The sequence below is a fragment of the Nanorana parkeri genome, unplaced genomic scaffold, assembly GCF_000935625.1.
Source record: "Nanorana parkeri isolate BGI_ZX_2015 unplaced genomic scaffold, ASM93562v1 scaffold12, whole genome shotgun sequence".
NCBI lineage: Eukaryota > Metazoa > Chordata > Amphibia > Anura > Dicroglossidae > Nanorana > Nanorana parkeri.
The window spans coordinates 2,978,674-2,997,869 of record NW_017306280.1 but is presented as its reverse complement, the minus strand read 5'-3'; the positions used below and the strand labels follow the sequence as shown (position 1 = coordinate 2,997,869).

General features: G+C 43.7%; 2 protein-coding genes across 2 annotated transcripts in view; both read left to right on the top strand.

The window, feature by feature from the left end:
• LOC108787148 (inverted formin-2-like) overlaps nucleotides 1-6,272 on the top strand; it is a 40,428-nt gene extending 34,156 nt beyond the window's left edge. Inside the window, exons 4-5 of the mRNA XM_018556624.1 lie at nucleotides 1,919-2,078; nucleotides 6,235-6,272. Coding sequence (XP_018412126.1) covers nucleotides 1,919-2,078; nucleotides 6,235-6,272 — 198 coding nt within the window. The remainder of the gene's footprint in view (nucleotides 1-1,918; nucleotides 2,079-6,234) is intronic.
• Nucleotides 6,273-6,326: 54 nt separating this feature from the next.
• The window catches only part of LOC108786735 (inverted formin-2-like), a 35,013-nt gene continuing 22,143 nt past the window's right edge, over nucleotides 6,327-19,196 (top strand). Inside the window, exons 1-9 of the mRNA XM_018556097.1 lie at nucleotides 6,327-6,391; nucleotides 7,785-7,926; nucleotides 10,199-10,340; nucleotides 10,541-11,114; nucleotides 11,191-11,558; nucleotides 14,247-14,389; nucleotides 14,487-14,548; nucleotides 16,484-16,586; nucleotides 18,097-18,182. Of these exons, the coding sequence (XP_018411599.1) occupies nucleotides 6,327-6,391; nucleotides 7,785-7,926; nucleotides 10,199-10,340; nucleotides 10,541-11,114; nucleotides 11,191-11,558; nucleotides 14,247-14,389; nucleotides 14,487-14,548; nucleotides 16,484-16,586; nucleotides 18,097-18,182 (1,685 nt within the window). The remainder of the gene's footprint in view (nucleotides 6,392-7,784; nucleotides 7,927-10,198; nucleotides 10,341-10,540; nucleotides 11,115-11,190; nucleotides 11,559-14,246; nucleotides 14,390-14,486; nucleotides 14,549-16,483; nucleotides 16,587-18,096; nucleotides 18,183-19,196) is intronic.

Below are 19,196 nucleotides of genomic sequence, written 5' to 3'. Positions count from 1 at the left end.
GCAGACCTGGGCATTTTACGGCAAACGGGCCCTTTGAATGTCTCTCTCCAGCCTGAGGTCCAGGCATGAACCAATCTCTGACCTGAGCTTGGTTATGGCTGGGTGATAGTGGATGTGCCGGCCTCCAAGGCTGATGCATCCACTGCAAGCTATAGCCCAGCGCAGGCCCTCTCCTCTTCAGATGACTGCAGAGGAGGTGGACACCTGACATCATTGATTGCTAGGATGCCAGCTTTCCTAACAACCACTGATGTTAGGTGTCCACCTCCTCTGCATTTATTGGTTGCTAGGTCGCTGGTGTCCTAGCAACCAATGATGTCAGGTGTCCTCCTCCTCTACAGTCATTGGGTGCTAGATCAGTGGTGTTCTAGTAACCAATGACGTCAGGTGTCCACCTCCTCTACAGTCACTGGGTGCTAGATCACTGGTGTCCTAGTAACCAATGACGTCAGGTGTCCCCCTCCTCTGCAGTCATTGGTTGCTAGGTCACTGGTGTACTAGTAACCAAAACATCAGGTGTCCGCCTCCTCTGCAGTCATTGGTTGCTAGGTCACTGGTGTCCTAGTAACCAATGACATCAGGTGTCCACTTCCTCTGCAGTCATTGTTTTCCAGGGCCTCCGGGCGGTCGTAACAACCAGTGATGTCAAATGTGTTCCCGGCCCAGCATTACAGAAAGATGGAAAAGGATCTTCTTCCATCCTCTGATGCTGCCTGCTCCACTTCCTGGCTCCTGCCTCTGGAGGAAAATTAGGTATGTGGGGACAATAATATAAAGGGGAACTCTAAAGGGGAAAAACAAGGTAAGGGGGCACTGTAATGGGGACAACTAATAATTAGTCATCCCAATCAGGGTGCCCCTTAAATTGGTTGTCCCCATCAGAGTGCGGACCTTACATGAATTATGAACGAGGGCGGGAACTTTGGTGGGAACAGCCAATGTAAGGGGGCACTCTGATGGGAACAGCCAATGCAAGGGGGCACTCTGATGGGGACACCTCATGTAAGGGGACATTCTGATGAGAACAACCAATGTAAGGGGCACTCTGATGGGAACAATTAATGTAAGGGGGCACTCTGATGGGAACAACCAATGTAAGAGGGCACTCTGATGGGAACAACTAAGTATGAGTTGCATCCATCAGAGTGCCCCCTACATTAGTTGCCCCAGATATTTTTTATCACTTTACGTATGTGTGTGTGCACCTACGCACTTTCACAGTAATGTGTTGGCCCTCCACAACAAGTCCCAGTTTCTCATGTGGCCCCTTGAGGAAATGAATTGCCCACCCCTGTTCTAATGGGTACACCTGTACCGATGAAAATGAGGGCTATTCCCCTTAAGCTAGGTACGCATGGAGCGAATTTGAGCCAATTCAGCAGGAATCAGCCAAATTGAATTCCGTTAGTGTCCCCATCCCAATCATCAGATCGACTTTTGCCAAAGGAACATGTTGGGAATTCCTCAGCCGAGTATACCGTTTGGGTATACTGACAGCGACCGGCACTGTGGTCAGAATACAAAGTTCACAGCAGGAGATCCGTCCATCCATGCTGTTCAGCGTGGATGGAGTAATCTGTTATTTTATTTTTCGTTCGGCCCGCAGTTTGAACGAAAATAATAGAACAATGTGATATAAGAGTATATAATATAAGAGTGTATGGCCAGCTTTACTTCGGGAACTAGCCATGACACACCATGGAACTTTCTCCAACAGACTAGAATGGTAAGTTTATGACAGCGTTATTTTTTCACTATCAGGAAAAGCAAGACATATAATGACATAGAATTCTTCAATATAGGCCCGCCCTAATTAATATTTTGTATTCAACTAATATGAAAGTATAATCTCCTGTTGTATGCAATGTCCTGTAACATAATGATAGAGCTTCACAGAAGATTTCCTTTCCACTAACAGGCTGTGAAGAACCAGCAATATCGATTTAGTGTCATCATGAGCGAGCTCTCAGCCACAGATAATGTTCCCTACATGGTCACGCTGCTCAGCGTCATCAACGCCGTCATTTTCGGCACGGAAGAGCTGAGGCTTCGGGTGCAGCTGAGGAACGAATTTATCGGTAATGATTCTGCCAATATATTATCATTGTGCATGCTTTCCCCCTCATTGGGAAGTGTATGGGATGCATACTGTAACGTTATCCTATACCAGGCCTATGTCTACTAAGGTGAGATTAGACGAAAACCACAAAGGATTTGTTACTGAAATACAAACTATGAGAGGTGCTGAGAGAAAGCTTAAACAGAACCTGTCACAATTTTATATAGGACAACATATCACAACTATATAGGCTTATACTGGAAAGATTTATATTGAGCCCCTTAGCTTTACTTATTCTGTCTGTCAAACTTTTCATTTATAAACTCAGTGGTCAGAAGTCACATGGCCTGTCAGCTGCTTGACATCACACACAGGCTTCCAGCTACGGAGTATGCTCCTCAGTGAGTTTTATAGTCAACAGGAATGTAAAAAACTAAGGGGGATCGGCTTATTGATACTGTAAAGGCTGTGACACACTGCAGGTGAAGCAGAGCGGAGTGGTGGCACAATGCCTTCGCGAGCAGTGTGTCATGTAATTTTCTCCCCGGCACGTCAGCTTGCGAGAACTCGCATAGCTGAGCGTGCCGAGATGAAAAATGTCATCTTCAGCCAATAAACCCGCGCATCACGATGTGACGTCTGACCGGTTGTTACGCACAAGCTGATTGGCTGAAGGTGCAGTGAATCAATCTGCCTGCACTCAGCTCACACACTGGACGCAAAGCTCTGTGCCGGACAGCTTTGCTTCGCTCTGCACGGCTTTGCGTGCAGTGTGTCATGGGCTTAATACAGTCTTAGGAGCTGCCAGAGAGTGGAGTCTATTTAACAGTTATTTGCAGGGTCATTCGCCCCTCATTCTGTGCAGATATATGTCAAAATGAATTTTTTTTAGTTGTTTCTTTGCAAGGGAACGTATTTTCAAATGTTTTTGTCATGTAGTTTTGCATTGTGGCCACTAGATGGCAAGGAGGAGAATAGCAAATAAATGCTTATTTCCAAAGCTACTTTAGCCCCATCAAGTGGCCACAATTCGATATTAAATTAAAACATTCTAAAATGCATTCCACTTGTAAAGAAAAATAACAATAGTTTTGGCATATACTCCAACATAGCGAACTTTCACAGATATTGTTTATAAATAGATCCAAGTGTGTTAGCCAGCATCTATCTGGCTTTAGGTTACCCCTCATCTCTGAGCTGCAGGATTATTATAAATTTCTCAAGTGATGCTGCAAGGTTATATTAAATGAGAGATACTTTCTAGTTTATTCTTTATGGATCTGTTGTGTTCAAATGTCGTGCATTAATATGCACTGCGGCAGCCTATTGATTATGAATGGGCTGGCAATGCACCACAACAAATCAAGTAACATACATGACCCTTTTTTAGCAACGCTGCACATCACGATGCACAGTATGTGCGTCATGGTGCCCAATGCATTGGGGTAGCATTTACAATTAAGGGTATCACAACACACTGCACATGGAGCAGGTGCATTGCCAATTGCTGTGGTTTCAACTGTGCATCAAAGACAGGATGAATCGAGAACTGAGCGATCACAGACCACTGATCGCTCAGCTCACAGCTTCTCCATGTAGAGATCAGTGACAGTCAGTCACTGCTCCCCACAGGCATTTCTTCCTTTCCACTCTCTGTTTCTTCAGTTCTTATTAGAGGAAGAGACATGGGAGGGGGTGGGCACATCTGGCTCTAGCTCTAGAGAGGCAGAGCCAGCTGTCAGTCAGGCATATTTCCCAGCTGCAGCGCGGCTCTGCGCTGTCAGCTTATAGTAGGCGGTAGCCCGCTTGATGCTGACATTGGGTCACAGGAAGACATAAGTAAATGTCCTCCTGCAACCCAAAAGAGAACTAACACCAAAAAAAAGTTGGACTCTATTTCTTTTTTTTTTTAAGCGTTTTTCAGCTCCAATCTGGATGTGGTATAGATGGGTGTTTTGGGAGTGCTGGCTGAACCTTTAGGGGCAATTTGCACCTACGCGTTGTGGGAATAAGTGCTTTGGATCATTTTTAATGACACCCCAACGCACTAAGACAACACATCTGCACGCACACACACACACACATGCATTGAAGCCGGCATGCCATATTATAATTTTGGGGAATGAAACACTGGCCATATTATAATTTTGGTGGGTGTAACATTGGCCATATTATAATTTTGGCAAAAGTTACAGTGACCTGAATTTCCCATTAATTAATATTAATCCAGATTTTGGATGAATTTGGGGGGTGATCCTGCTCCTGAGTTCAGACAACGAATGCGTTTTAAAATTTGGCGAATCTTTTGGTGAGCAGTTTGCCATTTAAAAAAGCACCAAATGATCAGCAAATTGACCATTTGCTGCATTATTAATATATGTCCCCTAAAATAATATGTCCCAATGTGCACTTTTACCAAAACGAAGCGCCTTTGTCTTTAAAGAGTTACACCAGATTCCCATAGCCTGGGTCAGCGCTGATTAAAAAGCAGGCATTGCCCTCTAGTGGAGGAGCGAGGGTAACACTGAAATGCAGGCATGGTAATCAGTGCACCTAATGAACACCTGCTGCACCAAACTCAGGATCTCACCTTCTCCTCTGGGAAAACCACCAGCAGAGCTGAACGGCAAAATAAAACATTTTCTGCTTTAAAAGTTCATTTCATGCTGCAGAGAATTAAGTCATCGAGATCTGTTCCATGGAGTAAAGCCATTGAGAGATTCATCCAGTGCATTAGAACATTTCCCATAAAGCATAAAGGTCACATCCTGTCTGCAATCTGTAACCTCAGTTCAGGTGAACTCAGTTGTATGGGTGCTGATGGCTTGAACGGCGAATCTTTGTGGTGCATGTGGTCTGCTGGTTCTATAGTATGAGAAAAGTGTGTGCCAATTGTTTCTGTGTTATCATGGATATGTTATGGTCATTGCTTTTGGTTGATGAATCCAGGGATGTGTATGCATTGTGAATTCAAATCATTGTTATATTGATAGTTATTTTGCTGTGAATACTTGTAACTATACATGGCTGGGTATTATTAAATGGGGTACCCGCCTTATACATGGCTGGTTATTAAATGTGGTACCTGCCTTATACATGGCTGGTATTATATGGGGTACCTGCCTTATACATGGCTGGTTATTATATGGGATACATGGCTGGCTATTGTGAAGTGGGGTACCTGACTTATACATGGCTGGGTATTATGTGGGGTACCTGCCTTATACATGGCTGGTTATTATATGGTGTACCTGACTTATACATGGCTGGCTATTGTGAAGTGGGGTACCTGCCTTATACATGGCTGGCTATTGTGAAGTGGGGTACCTGCCTTATACATGGCTGGCTATTGTGAAGTGGGGTACCTGCCTTATACATGGCTGGCTATTGTGAAGTGGGGTACCTGCCTTATACATGGCTGGCTATTGTGAAGTGGGGTGCCTGCTTTATATATGGCTGGTTATTATGAAATGGGGTGCCTGCTTTATATAAGGCTGGTTATTAAATGGGGTGCCTGCCTTATACATGGCTGGGTATTATGAAATGGGGTGTCTGCTTTATATATAGCTGGTTATTATTAAATGGGGTGCCTGCTTTATATAGGGCTTTATATATGGCTGGTTATTATTAAATGGGGTGTCTGCTTTTATATATGGCTGGTTAATATTAAATGGAGTGTCTGCTTTATATATGGCTGGTTAATATTACATGGAGTGTCTGCTTTATATATGGCTGGTTAATATTAAATGGAGTTTTTGCCTTTTATACATGGCTGGTTATTGTTAAATGGGGTACCTGCTTTGCACATGGCTGGTTATTAGTAAACAGGGCACCTGCCTTATACATGGCTGGTTATTATTAAATGTGTTATCTGCCTTCTACATGGCTTATTAAATGGGGTACTGCCCCATACATGGCTGGCTATTATTAAATTGTGTACCTGGCTTATACATGACTGTTTACAGTTTTGAGTGGGCTTAGGCGAACTCCGACAAATTGGGTTCACACTAAGCCCAGGTTCATCTTTCGTTCCTATGAATGTAATACTGTTATATAGAGAGAACTATCTTGTCTCCTATATCTGAGAGGGATTAGCGATGGACTTGCTGGTGGTTGTAGTATAGAATTCCTTTCCATTCCAAAGAAGACACTAATAATCTGTCTGTACTTTCCAGGTCTTCAGCTGCTGGATATATTGACAAAATTAAGGTAAACAATTATACAAAATACGTTTATTAATGTGAACTTTTTTTTTTTTGTGAAAGTGATGAACTTCAAGCCACCCTGTACGTGGCTGGTGAGGAAATTCTTCACTCACTTTAAGAGTTACAGGTGCTGCTATACTACATTTCAGGGTGTGTCAGATAATGTATCCCCAGCCGCACACTTCGGTTGCTCCTGCTGACCCACCATCATTACTGCACAATGTAGTGATGTGGAGATTGGTGGAAGGAATCAGAACTCCCAATGGGGACACACTATCCAACACACCCAGAAGCGTCAGATAACAGCAGCAGCAGTGCCTGTAACTTCTTAAACAAAATAAGATTCCCCTCAACTGCCCCCCGACATGTAAGTATTCAGCCAATTCTTCTACAGGGCACCACTCAGAGTTTGTGAAGGATCACAACCGTCTCAATATAGAGGAAACTTGTGGATTTTTTTTTTTTTAACTATTAAACTGGTCCCATGTGACTGCCTGCCTCCTCCTTCACTTGTGCTTTCCTATTGGCCAGTGACGCCACCCATTGGTGGCCAGTAGGAAGGGGCAAGAGGAGATAGGCCAAGGTGTGGCTATAGAGGCTGTGGTCGCTGCCTAAGGGCTCTTGCATACGGCTCCCTGTGGCATTATAATGTAATTTGCGGCATATTTTCACCACCAGGAAGTTACAGGTGTTGCGTATAGCACCTGTAAAAGTCAATGGCTGTAATTGCGTAATATAACAGACGGGCACACAACCCCGAGTACAGACAGTCTACACTCACGGTTGTACGCATTGGTGGCTGTAGGTAGCACATGTGGCTTTCTGGCGGCAGAAATATGCTGGAATTTATATGTCAAGCGGGGGCATGCGAGAGCCCTAATAGAATGAGTGCTCTGGGCCTTGGGCTTCTGAAGGATATTTAAGATGTTAGAGATCCCAATAGTCGCTACAGGTTAATGTACAAGACTGACAACATGTATAACTCAGCACCCAACTAGATTCTGTTCTGTGCTGCTTGGCACTTCTACTGAGTAAAAGAATTGGCTGAAATAATCTACTGGTAAATTCAAACTGACATAAGTCACTTTAAATGGACCATCTACCCATAACCAATGTATCAATACTTGATGGAGACTGCCAAGCTGAATCACTCCATGGCTTTTTGTATCTCTCGGGACTCACCGCAGGTATAAAGATAAATTTCCAGTTTTGGCCAAAGCTCCTTGGCCATTATTTTGCTTTGCGGAGAACACAGCTTAAAAATGTTGCCACCCTGAGAGAAACAAAAAGCTATTGTGATTTTGTGTGAAAGCTATTGTGCCCAGTAGCATTCATTATAGCTAACATATCAGTTTTGTGTGAGCAGATTCTATCATTGTAATAATGGCATAGTAGCCCACGCTGCATGTAGAGACAGGCAAACTCAACCAACCAATACACTCATATCTGGTCAGAGGTCACTTGTACCACAACTGTTATTGATGTTTCCTAATCTTAGACTCCTCTCCTTTGTCGTTCAGGGATTTGGAGGATGTAGACTTGTTAGTACAGGCCTGTGTCTTTGAAGAAGCCAAGTCAGAAGATGATGAAGACCTTCTCAAGCTATATGGAGGAATTGATATGAACAATCATCAGGAGGTGTTCTCTACACTCTTCAACAAAGTATGTTCCAAAATGCAGCTCCGGCAAAGACATAAACATAATAATAAAGTTATACAATTATTTTTCAGTTCTGCTAGTGTTATGACCAGCTGTTACATGGAAAGTGGAGATCAGGCTTGCAGTGTGTTTGCTCTGTCAGCTGATGCCTGGGGGAGCTCAGAGTAGATGTCATCAGTGTGATGTTAATTAACATCCCATATTCTAGACAGGAGGGTGGTAATGGCCCAACCCATTAGAATTTTGCTCTGTAGCCATATTGCACAGTGGATGTCAATGAGTATGGACATTGCTTTACAAACCAAACCTTTCCTACATGTGTGCGTTATCTGTGGGGGGTTTTGGCTGGAATTGTCCGTGAACTTATTTCAGGTGTATGCATTACCCTGACCCTTTTAGGACATTTCAAATAAAAAAATGCTCCCCTACTTCTTCCTCTATACCATGCAACTCTTGGACTGACTGGAGCTAGACCGACCAGCCACATGGTAAGGCAGATAGTGGCAAAGCTGAGGGCTGTAATAACTATCCAAGAGGACATATTGGAAGATGCCAAAACAATAATATACTAACTTTAATCTGGCTGCTGGTGGAAGCATACAATTTGCCTGAATGAGCCTTCTTCTGATCTATTTCTTCAAAATCCTGTTATATGGCTGGGTTCACACCATTTTCTGGACCAAAACTGGAGCAGATCTGGAGCGTGGTGTAGTGCGTTTTTGGTGCGTTCCAGTGCGTTCCATTTTTTTTGGGGGGGGGGGTGTCAGTATACTAATAATGATCCAAGGTCACTTCTTTCTGCCTCTAAGCACTTCCCTTTGTTTGTGTGTGGAAAGGTGGGGAGCAGACATGTGTCGCCTATATGCAGGCATGATGTTAGTGTTGGCTACAGCAATCCTCCGAGAACGTGCTCGCAGGAGACATCATTTTTGGGTGCACCTGCTCCTGAGGTTAAGGGAATCAAAGGGTCAATTTTGGACTTTATATGCGGACCTTTGCTTTGGGTCATACAGTTCATGGTAACGCTCTACAAGTTCCGCAAAATATTCTGTATCTACTTCAGCCGTCATTATTCCTTTCTCATGCAAATTCTCCTCTCCTCAGCACAGGAAGTCCAATAGTGATGATATCATCCAAGCTGGCCAAAAGCTGTTTTTTTTGTTTAATTTAGTTTGGTTCCGTTCCAGTGTGTTTTTGTTGCGTTTTTTGAAGTGTTCAAGGGTGTCATGGTGCGTTCCAGACCAGACAAAATGAGACATGCAGTATTTTTCTGGTCTGGAATGGACTGCGATGGTGTAAACAGAGCCCAGAAATCGCATAGGGATACATTAGGATGCAGTTGGGTCTGAAAACAATCTGGTCTGGTCTGGAGGTAATCTGGGTGTGGTGTGACTGGGCCCTGAGGGTTATTTGACTAGATTTTGGCCCAACTTTGTCATACAAGTTGGGTCATCAGTGAACTAAAGATCAGTGATTTGAAAGGTGGGTTGCACCTGGAGAAAACACGAAAAAGCACATCAACTTCATGCGGGCGAATGCAAGCATTTTCCATCTGTAGTTCTCATCTGGTGAACCAGTATCTTATCCGAACAATCGCTATTTTGTTTTTTAGCCAGATAGGTGTAAAATGCCCTAATAGTCTGCCGTAATCAGTCCATATGTGGACATCTCTGCTGTCTCTACCCTGTTGTCTGAGGTCCAAGGCTGTGATCCAGAATACACTTTTGCCAAATTGAACAGTTTCATGTAAATTGTATTTTGTGTTTAAAGCTGCCCATACACCTTACAATTTATCTGCAGATTGTCTGTGGTCAGATGGAAAAGGCGCAACAGATTCCTCCATCTACACTTAACAGTGTGGATGGAGTAATCTCCACCTGAGCCAATCTGTTGCACTTTTTCCATCTGACCACAGAAAATCTGCAGATAAATTGTAAGGTGTATGGGCACCTTAAATCTGCAATTGATTGGTGAGAGGCAAAGTGATCCAACAGGCCACAAAAAATTTACCGAAACGGTCTTTTTTTTTTTCAGGGTGCCCCATTTCCTTTTACAGCTTGTTCTAAGTGTATTGTTAGGGAGTGTACATTTCATTTTAACTTCTTTCCCCTGGTTCTATTAATACTGTTGGCTCCCGGGATTATTTTATTCAATAGGCAGAAGGGGTTGCTAGGCCACAAGTACCATTGCTTTAATTAAATGCAGTTTATCTTTGTTATATTGTTCGGTATTGTACAATCCATCCTATTTTTTTTTATGTTTTTGTATCTTTCAGGTCAGTTGTTCACCACTATCGGCCCAGCTTCTCTTTATTCTGCAGGGCCTTTTGCAGTTCGATGTCAATGATCCTTCAAGTGCCCTTCTCTGGGAGGCCCTGGAGCTCCTAGTGAACAGAGCTGTACTGCTTGCAGATGACTGTACGTATCATTAAGACCATCAGCTTTACAATGTTTCAATGTCAATATTTGAATAAATGGAGCTTTGTGTTTTGTGTTTCCTGAACACAAAACACACTGCTGTTTGACCTACTCGGTTGTAATTGGGGCAGTGACATGACAAAGCAATGATGTGCTGTCAGTGTCTACCACAAAATATCACTTTTTTTTTTGTCTTGCAGGTAAAGATAATACACTTGAGGGCGTTATGGATAGGCTCTTAACATCCAAAAAACAGCTAAGCAAACAGAAAAGTCAAGACAAAAATGTTAATAAAGTTAATGTAAGCATACAAACAGACAAACCTACCTATGAATCCAGCAAAGAAGAAAGGAACAGCCTATCTCTAGCTGATGCATTGCTTGAACCCTCAGTAGATGTTCAGAAGGTACCGGTTGGGAAGACTTCTTCCCAAATTCCTTCACTTGGAAGTTCATTCCTTGGTCCTGATGTAAAGTCTACTCCACCTCCACCACCCCCTCCTCCCCCATGTGAGATGCCATCTCCTTTCCCTGGCATGAACTCATTTCCTTCTCCACCTCCTCCACTCCCAGGAGTAGGAGTAACTCCTCCACCTCCTCCTCCCTTGCCTGACATGGAAGGTATTTCACCACCACCTCCTCCTCTTCCTTTACATGGCACAGAAGGCTTTGCACCTCCTTCACTTCCTGGCATTCCACCACCTCTCCCTCTTCCAGGCATAGTAGCCACCCCACCACCACCACCTCCCCCATTTCCTGGCATGGGTGGCTTCCCACCACCACCGCCTCCCCCGTTTCCTGGCATGGGTGGCTTCCCACCACCACCGCCCCCCCCATTTCCGGGGTGCCTTCCCACCCCCCCCGCCTCCCCCGTTTCCTGGCATGGGTGGCTTCCCACCACCACCGCCTCCCCCATTTCCTGGCATGGGTGGCTTCCCACCACCACCGCCTCCCCCATTTCCTGGCATGGGAGGCATGCCACCTCCGCCTCCCCCATTTCCTGGCATGGGAGGCATGCCACCACCGCCTCCCCCATTTCCTGGCATGGGAGGCATGCCACCACCACCGCCATTTCCAGGAGGATTCGGTGAAGAGGTTGTAGCTACACGTGTGGATTACTCTTTGGGTTCCTTCAAACCAGCTCGCTTCAAGGTCAACAAGCCATCGATAAAAATGAAGAAACTAAACTGGCAGAAATTGAATCCTAATGTTGCCAAAGGTAAGACCATTTAATAAGTTCCAGAATTTCAATTTCACAGGAAGTGAGGGAAACTTTCCAACAGTAACAGAAGTATAAATAAAAATGCTTGACATACACTTTAAGAATGATCACTGTCTGGTTAAAGAATAAAGCTCTCTAACCATCAGGGCTACTTAGGAGTTATTTTTGTTATTGTTATGGAGCTGTGCAATTATGGAATACTAAACCCTGATTGCCTCTTCAAGCTAAAGTAGTCTGTAATCCATTGCAGGGCACAGTTGGGTCCATGTGCTGAGACAGTGTGAAAGGGGTACAAAGACCTTAAATGACCATCCCATAATCTGGCTGCTTTGAGCCAAACTTGGACAACAATATTATCTAGAGCAGTGGTTCTCCACCTGTGTAACCTCAGGACCCACATTTGTCCTTGGTCATTAAGTCACGACCCAAGTCGCACTGCAATGGAACACACGGTATTGCGGTACCGCGCATTACGGTGCGGAGATTCAACTGTGGGCAAGAGGTGCGTTTGGGGTGTCATTCAAATGAATGGCAATGCACCTCCCGCACCAGAACACGGTGCGATTGCATGGTACAGAGCGTTAATTGCACAGGACTGTTCGATTACCGCACCGTACCAATGTGAATGGGCCCTCAAAAACACTGACAGACACACACAACCACAGACACAATCTCACACGCACACTAAAGATCTACCTGTTCTTCATACCTTACGAGAACTGGAGTGGATCCTCAGTCTGGGGTCCAGTGTGGGCTGCTGTGACGGAGCACCATCCAAATGTGCATTGCTTGTACAACTCCCTTGCATGCCCTGAAGAGGTGCCGGGAGCCAGAATGTGACATCACTCCGATGCGAGGTAGCTGTAAGCAATGCAGGTATCGATGGAGCTCCCTTTGCGGCCATAGCTCCAGCCCACCCCACCTCAAGCTGAAATTCGGCACCGGGCAGCATATTTTGAATGGCTGCTTGGTGCGAGAACTGACAGTGCTGAGCTAGGGGGAGGCTGAGAAGCCTCTCACCGAGCAAAGTGGAAGGCACGTGGCGACCCACTGAACATGGGGTCATGACCCACCAGTTGAGAACCAAGGATCTAGAGGACACCAATAGACCCTGCAGCTGGTTGAATATTGATCAGGCAGTTTTAAAGTGGAGCTCCAAGCAAAAAGAAAAGACACAAATTACAGCTGCTCTGTATTCTTTAATACATATAAATGTATAAAAATGATGGCAGAAAAAAGCCAAGCGGTCCTTCGAGTTTGCCCCTTTTTTGTGTGCTTTTTTTTTAACCTTCTTTTCTAAATATAGATCTATGTTTGTCCCAAGCAGTGTTCAAATTCACTTCCTGCTCGCTGACTCACTATCTCTTCTGGAAGTCTATACCAAACATTAATTACTCTTTCTGTAAAGTAATACTTTCTAGGGTTAGTTTTGATCTTTCCACCTGCTGCTTTTGAGGTCATGTTCCTGTGTTCTTGATTTTAGCTTCATATTGAAAATACTGCCCTCCTGAACCTTATTTACACCCTTAGGGAAGGTTCACACCATTTTCCGGACCAGATCTGGAATGCAGTGAATTGCATTTTTTTTTCTGCATATTTACTGCGTTCTACCACTATTTTACCGTGGTTTTGCCGAGTTCCGGAGCTTTGGGGGGGGCTTAAAATGGGCTTTTAGTTAAGTTCCGGTGCGTTTTTGATGCGTTTCTATGCATTCCAGTGCATTCCTGACTAGATAAAACGAGACATGCAGTATTTGTCTGGTCTGGTCTGGAACGGACTGCGCTGGTGTGAATAGAGGCCAGAAATAGCATAGAGATACATTAGGATGCATTTTTGGTCCAGAAACACTCTGGTCTGGAGATTATCTGCATGTGGTGTGAATGGGCCCCTTAGTCATGTTCTCGCTTTCCCTTCTTTCCTTGCTCAACATTGTACGTATTACATTCCTGCAGTCTCTTCTAATATGTTTTATCCCTCAGACCCGTCTCTGGACTTGTTCTGTTTTATCAATATTTCGTCATAAGTGAGGCCTCCAGTCTCCAGAACTGGACACAGTATTCTAAATGAGGTCTATCTAACGATCTGCATAGCGGGATCAGGACCTCCTTTCTCATACTGGGGATCCCTCTCCTGATAACTAAGAAGCTATATAGGGGGTTCAGGACCTCCTTCCTCATGCTGGTGATCCCTCTAGTGAGGTACCCCAAAATTCTATTTGCTTTTGCCACTGCCAGGCCACACTGTTTGCTAATTTTGCTGTCATTTGAAATAAGCACCCCAGATACTTTTGCTTTGTAGTTCTGGACAATGCTGTACCCCCAATATTGTACTCCAATAAGAAGATTCTTTTTTCCCCCCAAGTGCATTATTTTGCATTTAGAAACATTGAGCTGACGTTTCCACTGCTTTGACCATCTTCCAACAATGTTGGCCTGTTCACATTTTTATGAGATAATTATGTGGAACTGTATGAAACTCCACATAATTATCAGCTGGCCGGCACAGAGAGAGAAGGGCCATCAAATTGTGCCTGCACACCTCATAAGACATTATGCCAAATAACCAGTGACACTTAACCAACCAATCAGTTGTAATCTTTTAGCAACCTAAAGCAGACAGACCAGTGAAAGATGGTTTCTGATTGTTTGTTAAACACTATTGTAATTTTCTGCATCTCTCTTTTAGATGGACAGTCCATGTGGTCTTCAGTTGGCACTTGTGAAGAAACTATGGAACCAAATTATTCCAGCATTGAGCAGCTCTTCTGCCTTCCACAAGCCAAAGAAAAAGATGCACAATCCACGTTAATCAGAAAGCCACCTAAGGAGGTACAATTTCTAGTGTAACCCACAACCACTTCCAAAGTATGCAGTGCAAAGAAGTGCAAAGAAGTTTCTCATCTCTCTACGCATTTTATTTCTACAGATTTCCTTTTTGGATGCCAAAAAGAATCTGAATTTGAACATATTTTTGAAGCAATTTAAAAGGTAAGCTTTATAGATTCAGTGTAATAAAAAGATTCAAGTGTACACAAATCTGACTGTAGTCAAAGAATGTTTGAAATGACACACACACACACCACACACCACACACCCATACCCATTCAAAGGGGTAAAAAATACCTTCTGAATAATTTTTTTCTACTTGCCTAAAGCTGTCCATACTCTTAGATTTCTACACCAATGCTAAACAGCACCAGCGGGCGAATCTCCCCGTGCCCAATGCTATTGTATTCTGACAGCCGTTGCCCATCCCTGTTGGGTACCTGAAAAAAGACTGCATTTGCTTTACTGCAGTCCCTGTTGGCCAAACAATGTTCCTCTAGCTCCTTCGACAAAAGTTGAATATTCAACCGGTCCCCCTCATCCCAACTGCTTCATGCTGTACAGTCTTCTAGAGCCGCGTTCCTCAACCTTTTTTCAGGCACAGTACTCTTTAAAAGTATGCAAAATCTCAAGGCACCCCAGTCTAAAATTTAATGGATTTTAAAAGGACGACCCTATACAAAACCAAAAAAAAGTAGGGAGTCCTGCCCCTTTACATCGAAGTCCTCTCCCTTAAATCAGGAACCCCTTTTACGTCAGAATTCCCCCTTCACATGAGAGTCCTCAGTCCCCTCCTTCTGAATCCTATCATCATATCGGGAGCCGTGGCTGCATATTAGATGGCAAGTGTTGGGTTGGTTCCGGAAGATTTTGAGGCACCCCTCAAAAAGCCAGAAGGCACTCTAGTTGAGAGAGGCTGTTCTAGAGAGGACCCCACCACTGAATAGCCAATAAGTGTCTTATGTCACCCAGATACTGACATGGACAGCAATCTCAGAGAGAAGCTATAAAATGCTAAGTACCTGGCTGTAATCGGGATACATTTGATGTAATGTATAAGGAGTCGGAGCTGGGGAAAAAAAAACAGATCAAGACCTCTTTAAATGACTTGCTGCATGTCAGTATTCAACGGTGTTATTCTAGCCATGGCAGCCATGCAATTGCTATGTGAACCCAGTGCTGCCTGGCTATACAGTAGGCAACAGCATTTTGTAAAACATGGATAAAGTAAAGGAATGTTTAGTCGGGGAACCTCCTAGAGCAGGGGTGGGCAATCTGGCCCTCCAGCTGTGATGAAACTAAAAATCCCATCAGCATCTGCTTCTGGAAGTAAAACCGTTGGCTGTCAGTGTTACAATGCCTTATGGGATTTGTAGTTGCAACACGGCTGGAGAGCCGGAATTTGCCTACCCCCCCCCCTCCCCTGTCCTAGAGGGATAGCCTTTGAGATGAAGAGTAGAGTAGCGGAGGGGCCTTTAATGGTTTTCTATGGGGCACCATTACATTACGGTCAGTAATTAAAAGTATTGAAGCCAACCAGGCAACTAGAAATTTCAGCAGAGGTCAAAGGTGGAAGCTTCTATATTTCTCTCTGTACAAGTAACTTTGAAATTGTCTGTGAAGGTTCTCATTCATCCAGGTCATCGTATATCTGTAAAAAATAAATCACAGCAACTGGATTTGCTGTATTTTTCTTGAAGACTTTTCGTTGGTCATCCGACCAGCTTTCTCAATTCAGAAGTGAATTCAAAAGTCCAATTGTGAAAGCTAGACAGATGCCCAGCGGAATTTCAAAAAATACAGCAAATCCTGTTGCCTTGATTTTATTTTTTACACATAACTTTTAAATTAGTTGTGGATTGTCCATTCTGGCCATTTCATGCTACAGTTTCTGACCAGACATGTCTAATAGATTTTTATAGTGACATTCTAACCTGGAAGGATTAAGGATAGAGCAGACACAGTCCAGTATTTTCCATACCATTTACGCACATAGAGCTGCATCAGTTTCTGCTTTTCATGTATGTTTAAAAGAGAGTTTTCAAGTCAACACATCATTTTATACATTTGCTGTTCCTTTTTATTTTATTTTTTTAGCCCCAATGAAGACGTTGTTTCCCTGATTGAGAAGGGAGATCGCTCGAAGTTCGATATTGAAGTACTAAAGCAATTCCTCAAGCTGCTTCCTGAAAAACATGAAGTAAATGTCATGGGTTACCATTACTACATTGTTTTTTAAGGTCGTGGTGATTGCTTGTCATCATAGATCAGTCTTTCCACTTTCTACATATTCTATAACTTATTCATCATGCTGATGTACCATGAACTGTGGGCATAATTGTTTTTCAAGGGTTGGTTGACAAAGGTTGTTTTAGATAATTGGACAGATGTCTTCTGGTACCTTATGGACAGAAGATGACATCACTGTTTTCTTTTTTTTTCATGAGTTTTTTTTTATTGGTTTCATCACAAAAAAAACATTACAGTACAACATAATGAATGGTGCTGGGTATGAGGTCTAGTCATCACTGTTTTCTTTCCTGAGCAATTGCTAATACTGCCCCAAAATGAGCCCAACACCCAGTGATCTGCATTAGGCATAAACAGGGCTGCCCCTATGCTATTTGCTGCCTGCCGCGGTGGATACTCATAAATGGGTTGGGGTGCTTAAGACTGATGCTGGTTACTGGGGCGGGCGCACCTATGTGCTGGCAGTGGATGTTCAATTTGGAGGTGCTTGTGGTGGATGCCTATAACCAGGGAGGGGTGGTGGATACTCATTACTGCGGTGGTGTTGGTGCTACTTCTGGGTCCGGTGGCTCTGTCTGGAGTTCAGCCCAGCTCACTGATGTCACTGGTTGCCAGGACACCAGCCAAAGTCAAACTGCATTTGTTCTGTGCAAATTAACCGGCTATTGTGAGAATGTGGCAAAATTTAATGTTCTTATTTTCTCCTCTCGGTCCAATGTTCTTCAAATATGAGCATACCGCATTATGGCCACTAGAGCCACTGAGGATCATAAGAAATAAATACATGTTAGTAGCAAGAGATACAATGTAACCATTCTAGAGAACGCTGGAGGGAATAAGCAGATAAATGTAACCATTGCTACTATGGGGAATCTCAAAAGAACATTCAACCAAAACAGAAGATGCACTAAGAACATTTGATTTTGCCTTGTTCTCGCAACAGCTGGGTAATTTGCACAGAATGAATGTACCTGCAGCTTCGATGGACAAATAGCTATGCATTTTTTAAATTTTTTTTAAAATAAACCAACCCCTTACTGTCTCTGGGTGGCTACATTCTCTCTTCTACTGTGTCTATGGAGGCAGCCATGGTTGTCACAGGCTGGACTTTAACACGTCCGTCTTTGTTTTCCTCCTTCACATTTTTGCTCAATGGGATTATTTTTTTTACACAAGAAAGATACAATTGTTTTGTTCTCTATTAAGCTCACAGGAAATGAAAGAACACTGCATTTCTGGTGGGATCAAAAGGTATTTTCTGTACCTGCTGAAAATGCTCTAAGCCTGATAAAAAGAAAACTAATGCAGCCACCACATCTAAGGACTGGAAAGCTACAATATATATATAACATTTTTAGTTTTAGATATCCTTTTAAGGCATAAAATGTCCAGAGGTGGAAATATATCTCTATTTCCATCTCTATGTTCCATTTTTTTAAATCAATTTCTCTCACTCACAGGTGGAAAACCTAAAAGGATTCAAAGAAGATATTTCCAAGTTATCAAATGCAGACCGGTTTTACTTGCTGCTTCTCGGTGTGTCCAAGTAAGTGACTTATTTAAAGGGGAACTATGAGGAGAGTTGTTTCCACTCATCCTAAGTTAGAGCCGACCTGTGACAAAGAAGCGGTCACAGGTCGGCTCTATTGATCGGGAAGTGAGCAGAAACATGCAGCCCATCCGCTCACTTCCCGATCGCCTCCCTGGAGGGATTCCCCCCTCCCCTCTCCAATCCTCCAGCGCTGAGTGGAGGAACGGATGGGGAGGGGACGGGCACAGCTAGCTCTGCCTCTAGATAGGCAGAGCTAGCTGTCACTCACGGATCTCAACAGTATTGTCAGGATCCATCCCGGCTGTGGCGCTCTCAGCAATAGCCAGCTATATACTGAGCTTTGGGTCACGGGAGGAGTTAAGTATATGTCCTCCTGTGACCCTAAAGAGAACTATGGGGAAAAACACTTACCCCATAGTTCTCTTTTAAGGCTTTTTTATAGGCCTACATTTTAGGTCATTACACCCTAATGATACTTTAATTGGGTCACTATTCAAATAGTGCAGGCAGCGGCGTGTCATGCAGTTCTCTCTGCTTAACACAGAACAGAGAACTCTGTGATTGGAGGAGAGACTCATGACTTTGACGGCTCTCCTCCTGGCTTTTTTTTTGCCCTGCCCCTTCCATTCATTTTAATATCACTCCACTTGCTCGGAGTCCTGAAGCAAGCGGAGCGCTAAGCACATTTGAAAAGCGCACTACTGAGCTTTATCAATAGACAGAGGTTTATACCTAAATATCTTTATGCTGGCTTGTCCAGCCTGCCTAGGCTCAGACAAACCATGAATAACAATTGCCTGTCTTTCTGAATTGCTTGATTTTCTGCAGGTCACCAATATTTGCATGAAAAAGTTCTGATAAATCATTTGCCATCTTGATTTGCTGTATTTTTTTTTCTTGTTCAGCCTCCACAGTGGCTCAATTTCCCCACCCATGCTAAATGGCATGAATTGGGGATTCTCCCCCACTTGCTATTGTATTCTGATAGTCGGCTCCCGCAGCAGTCAG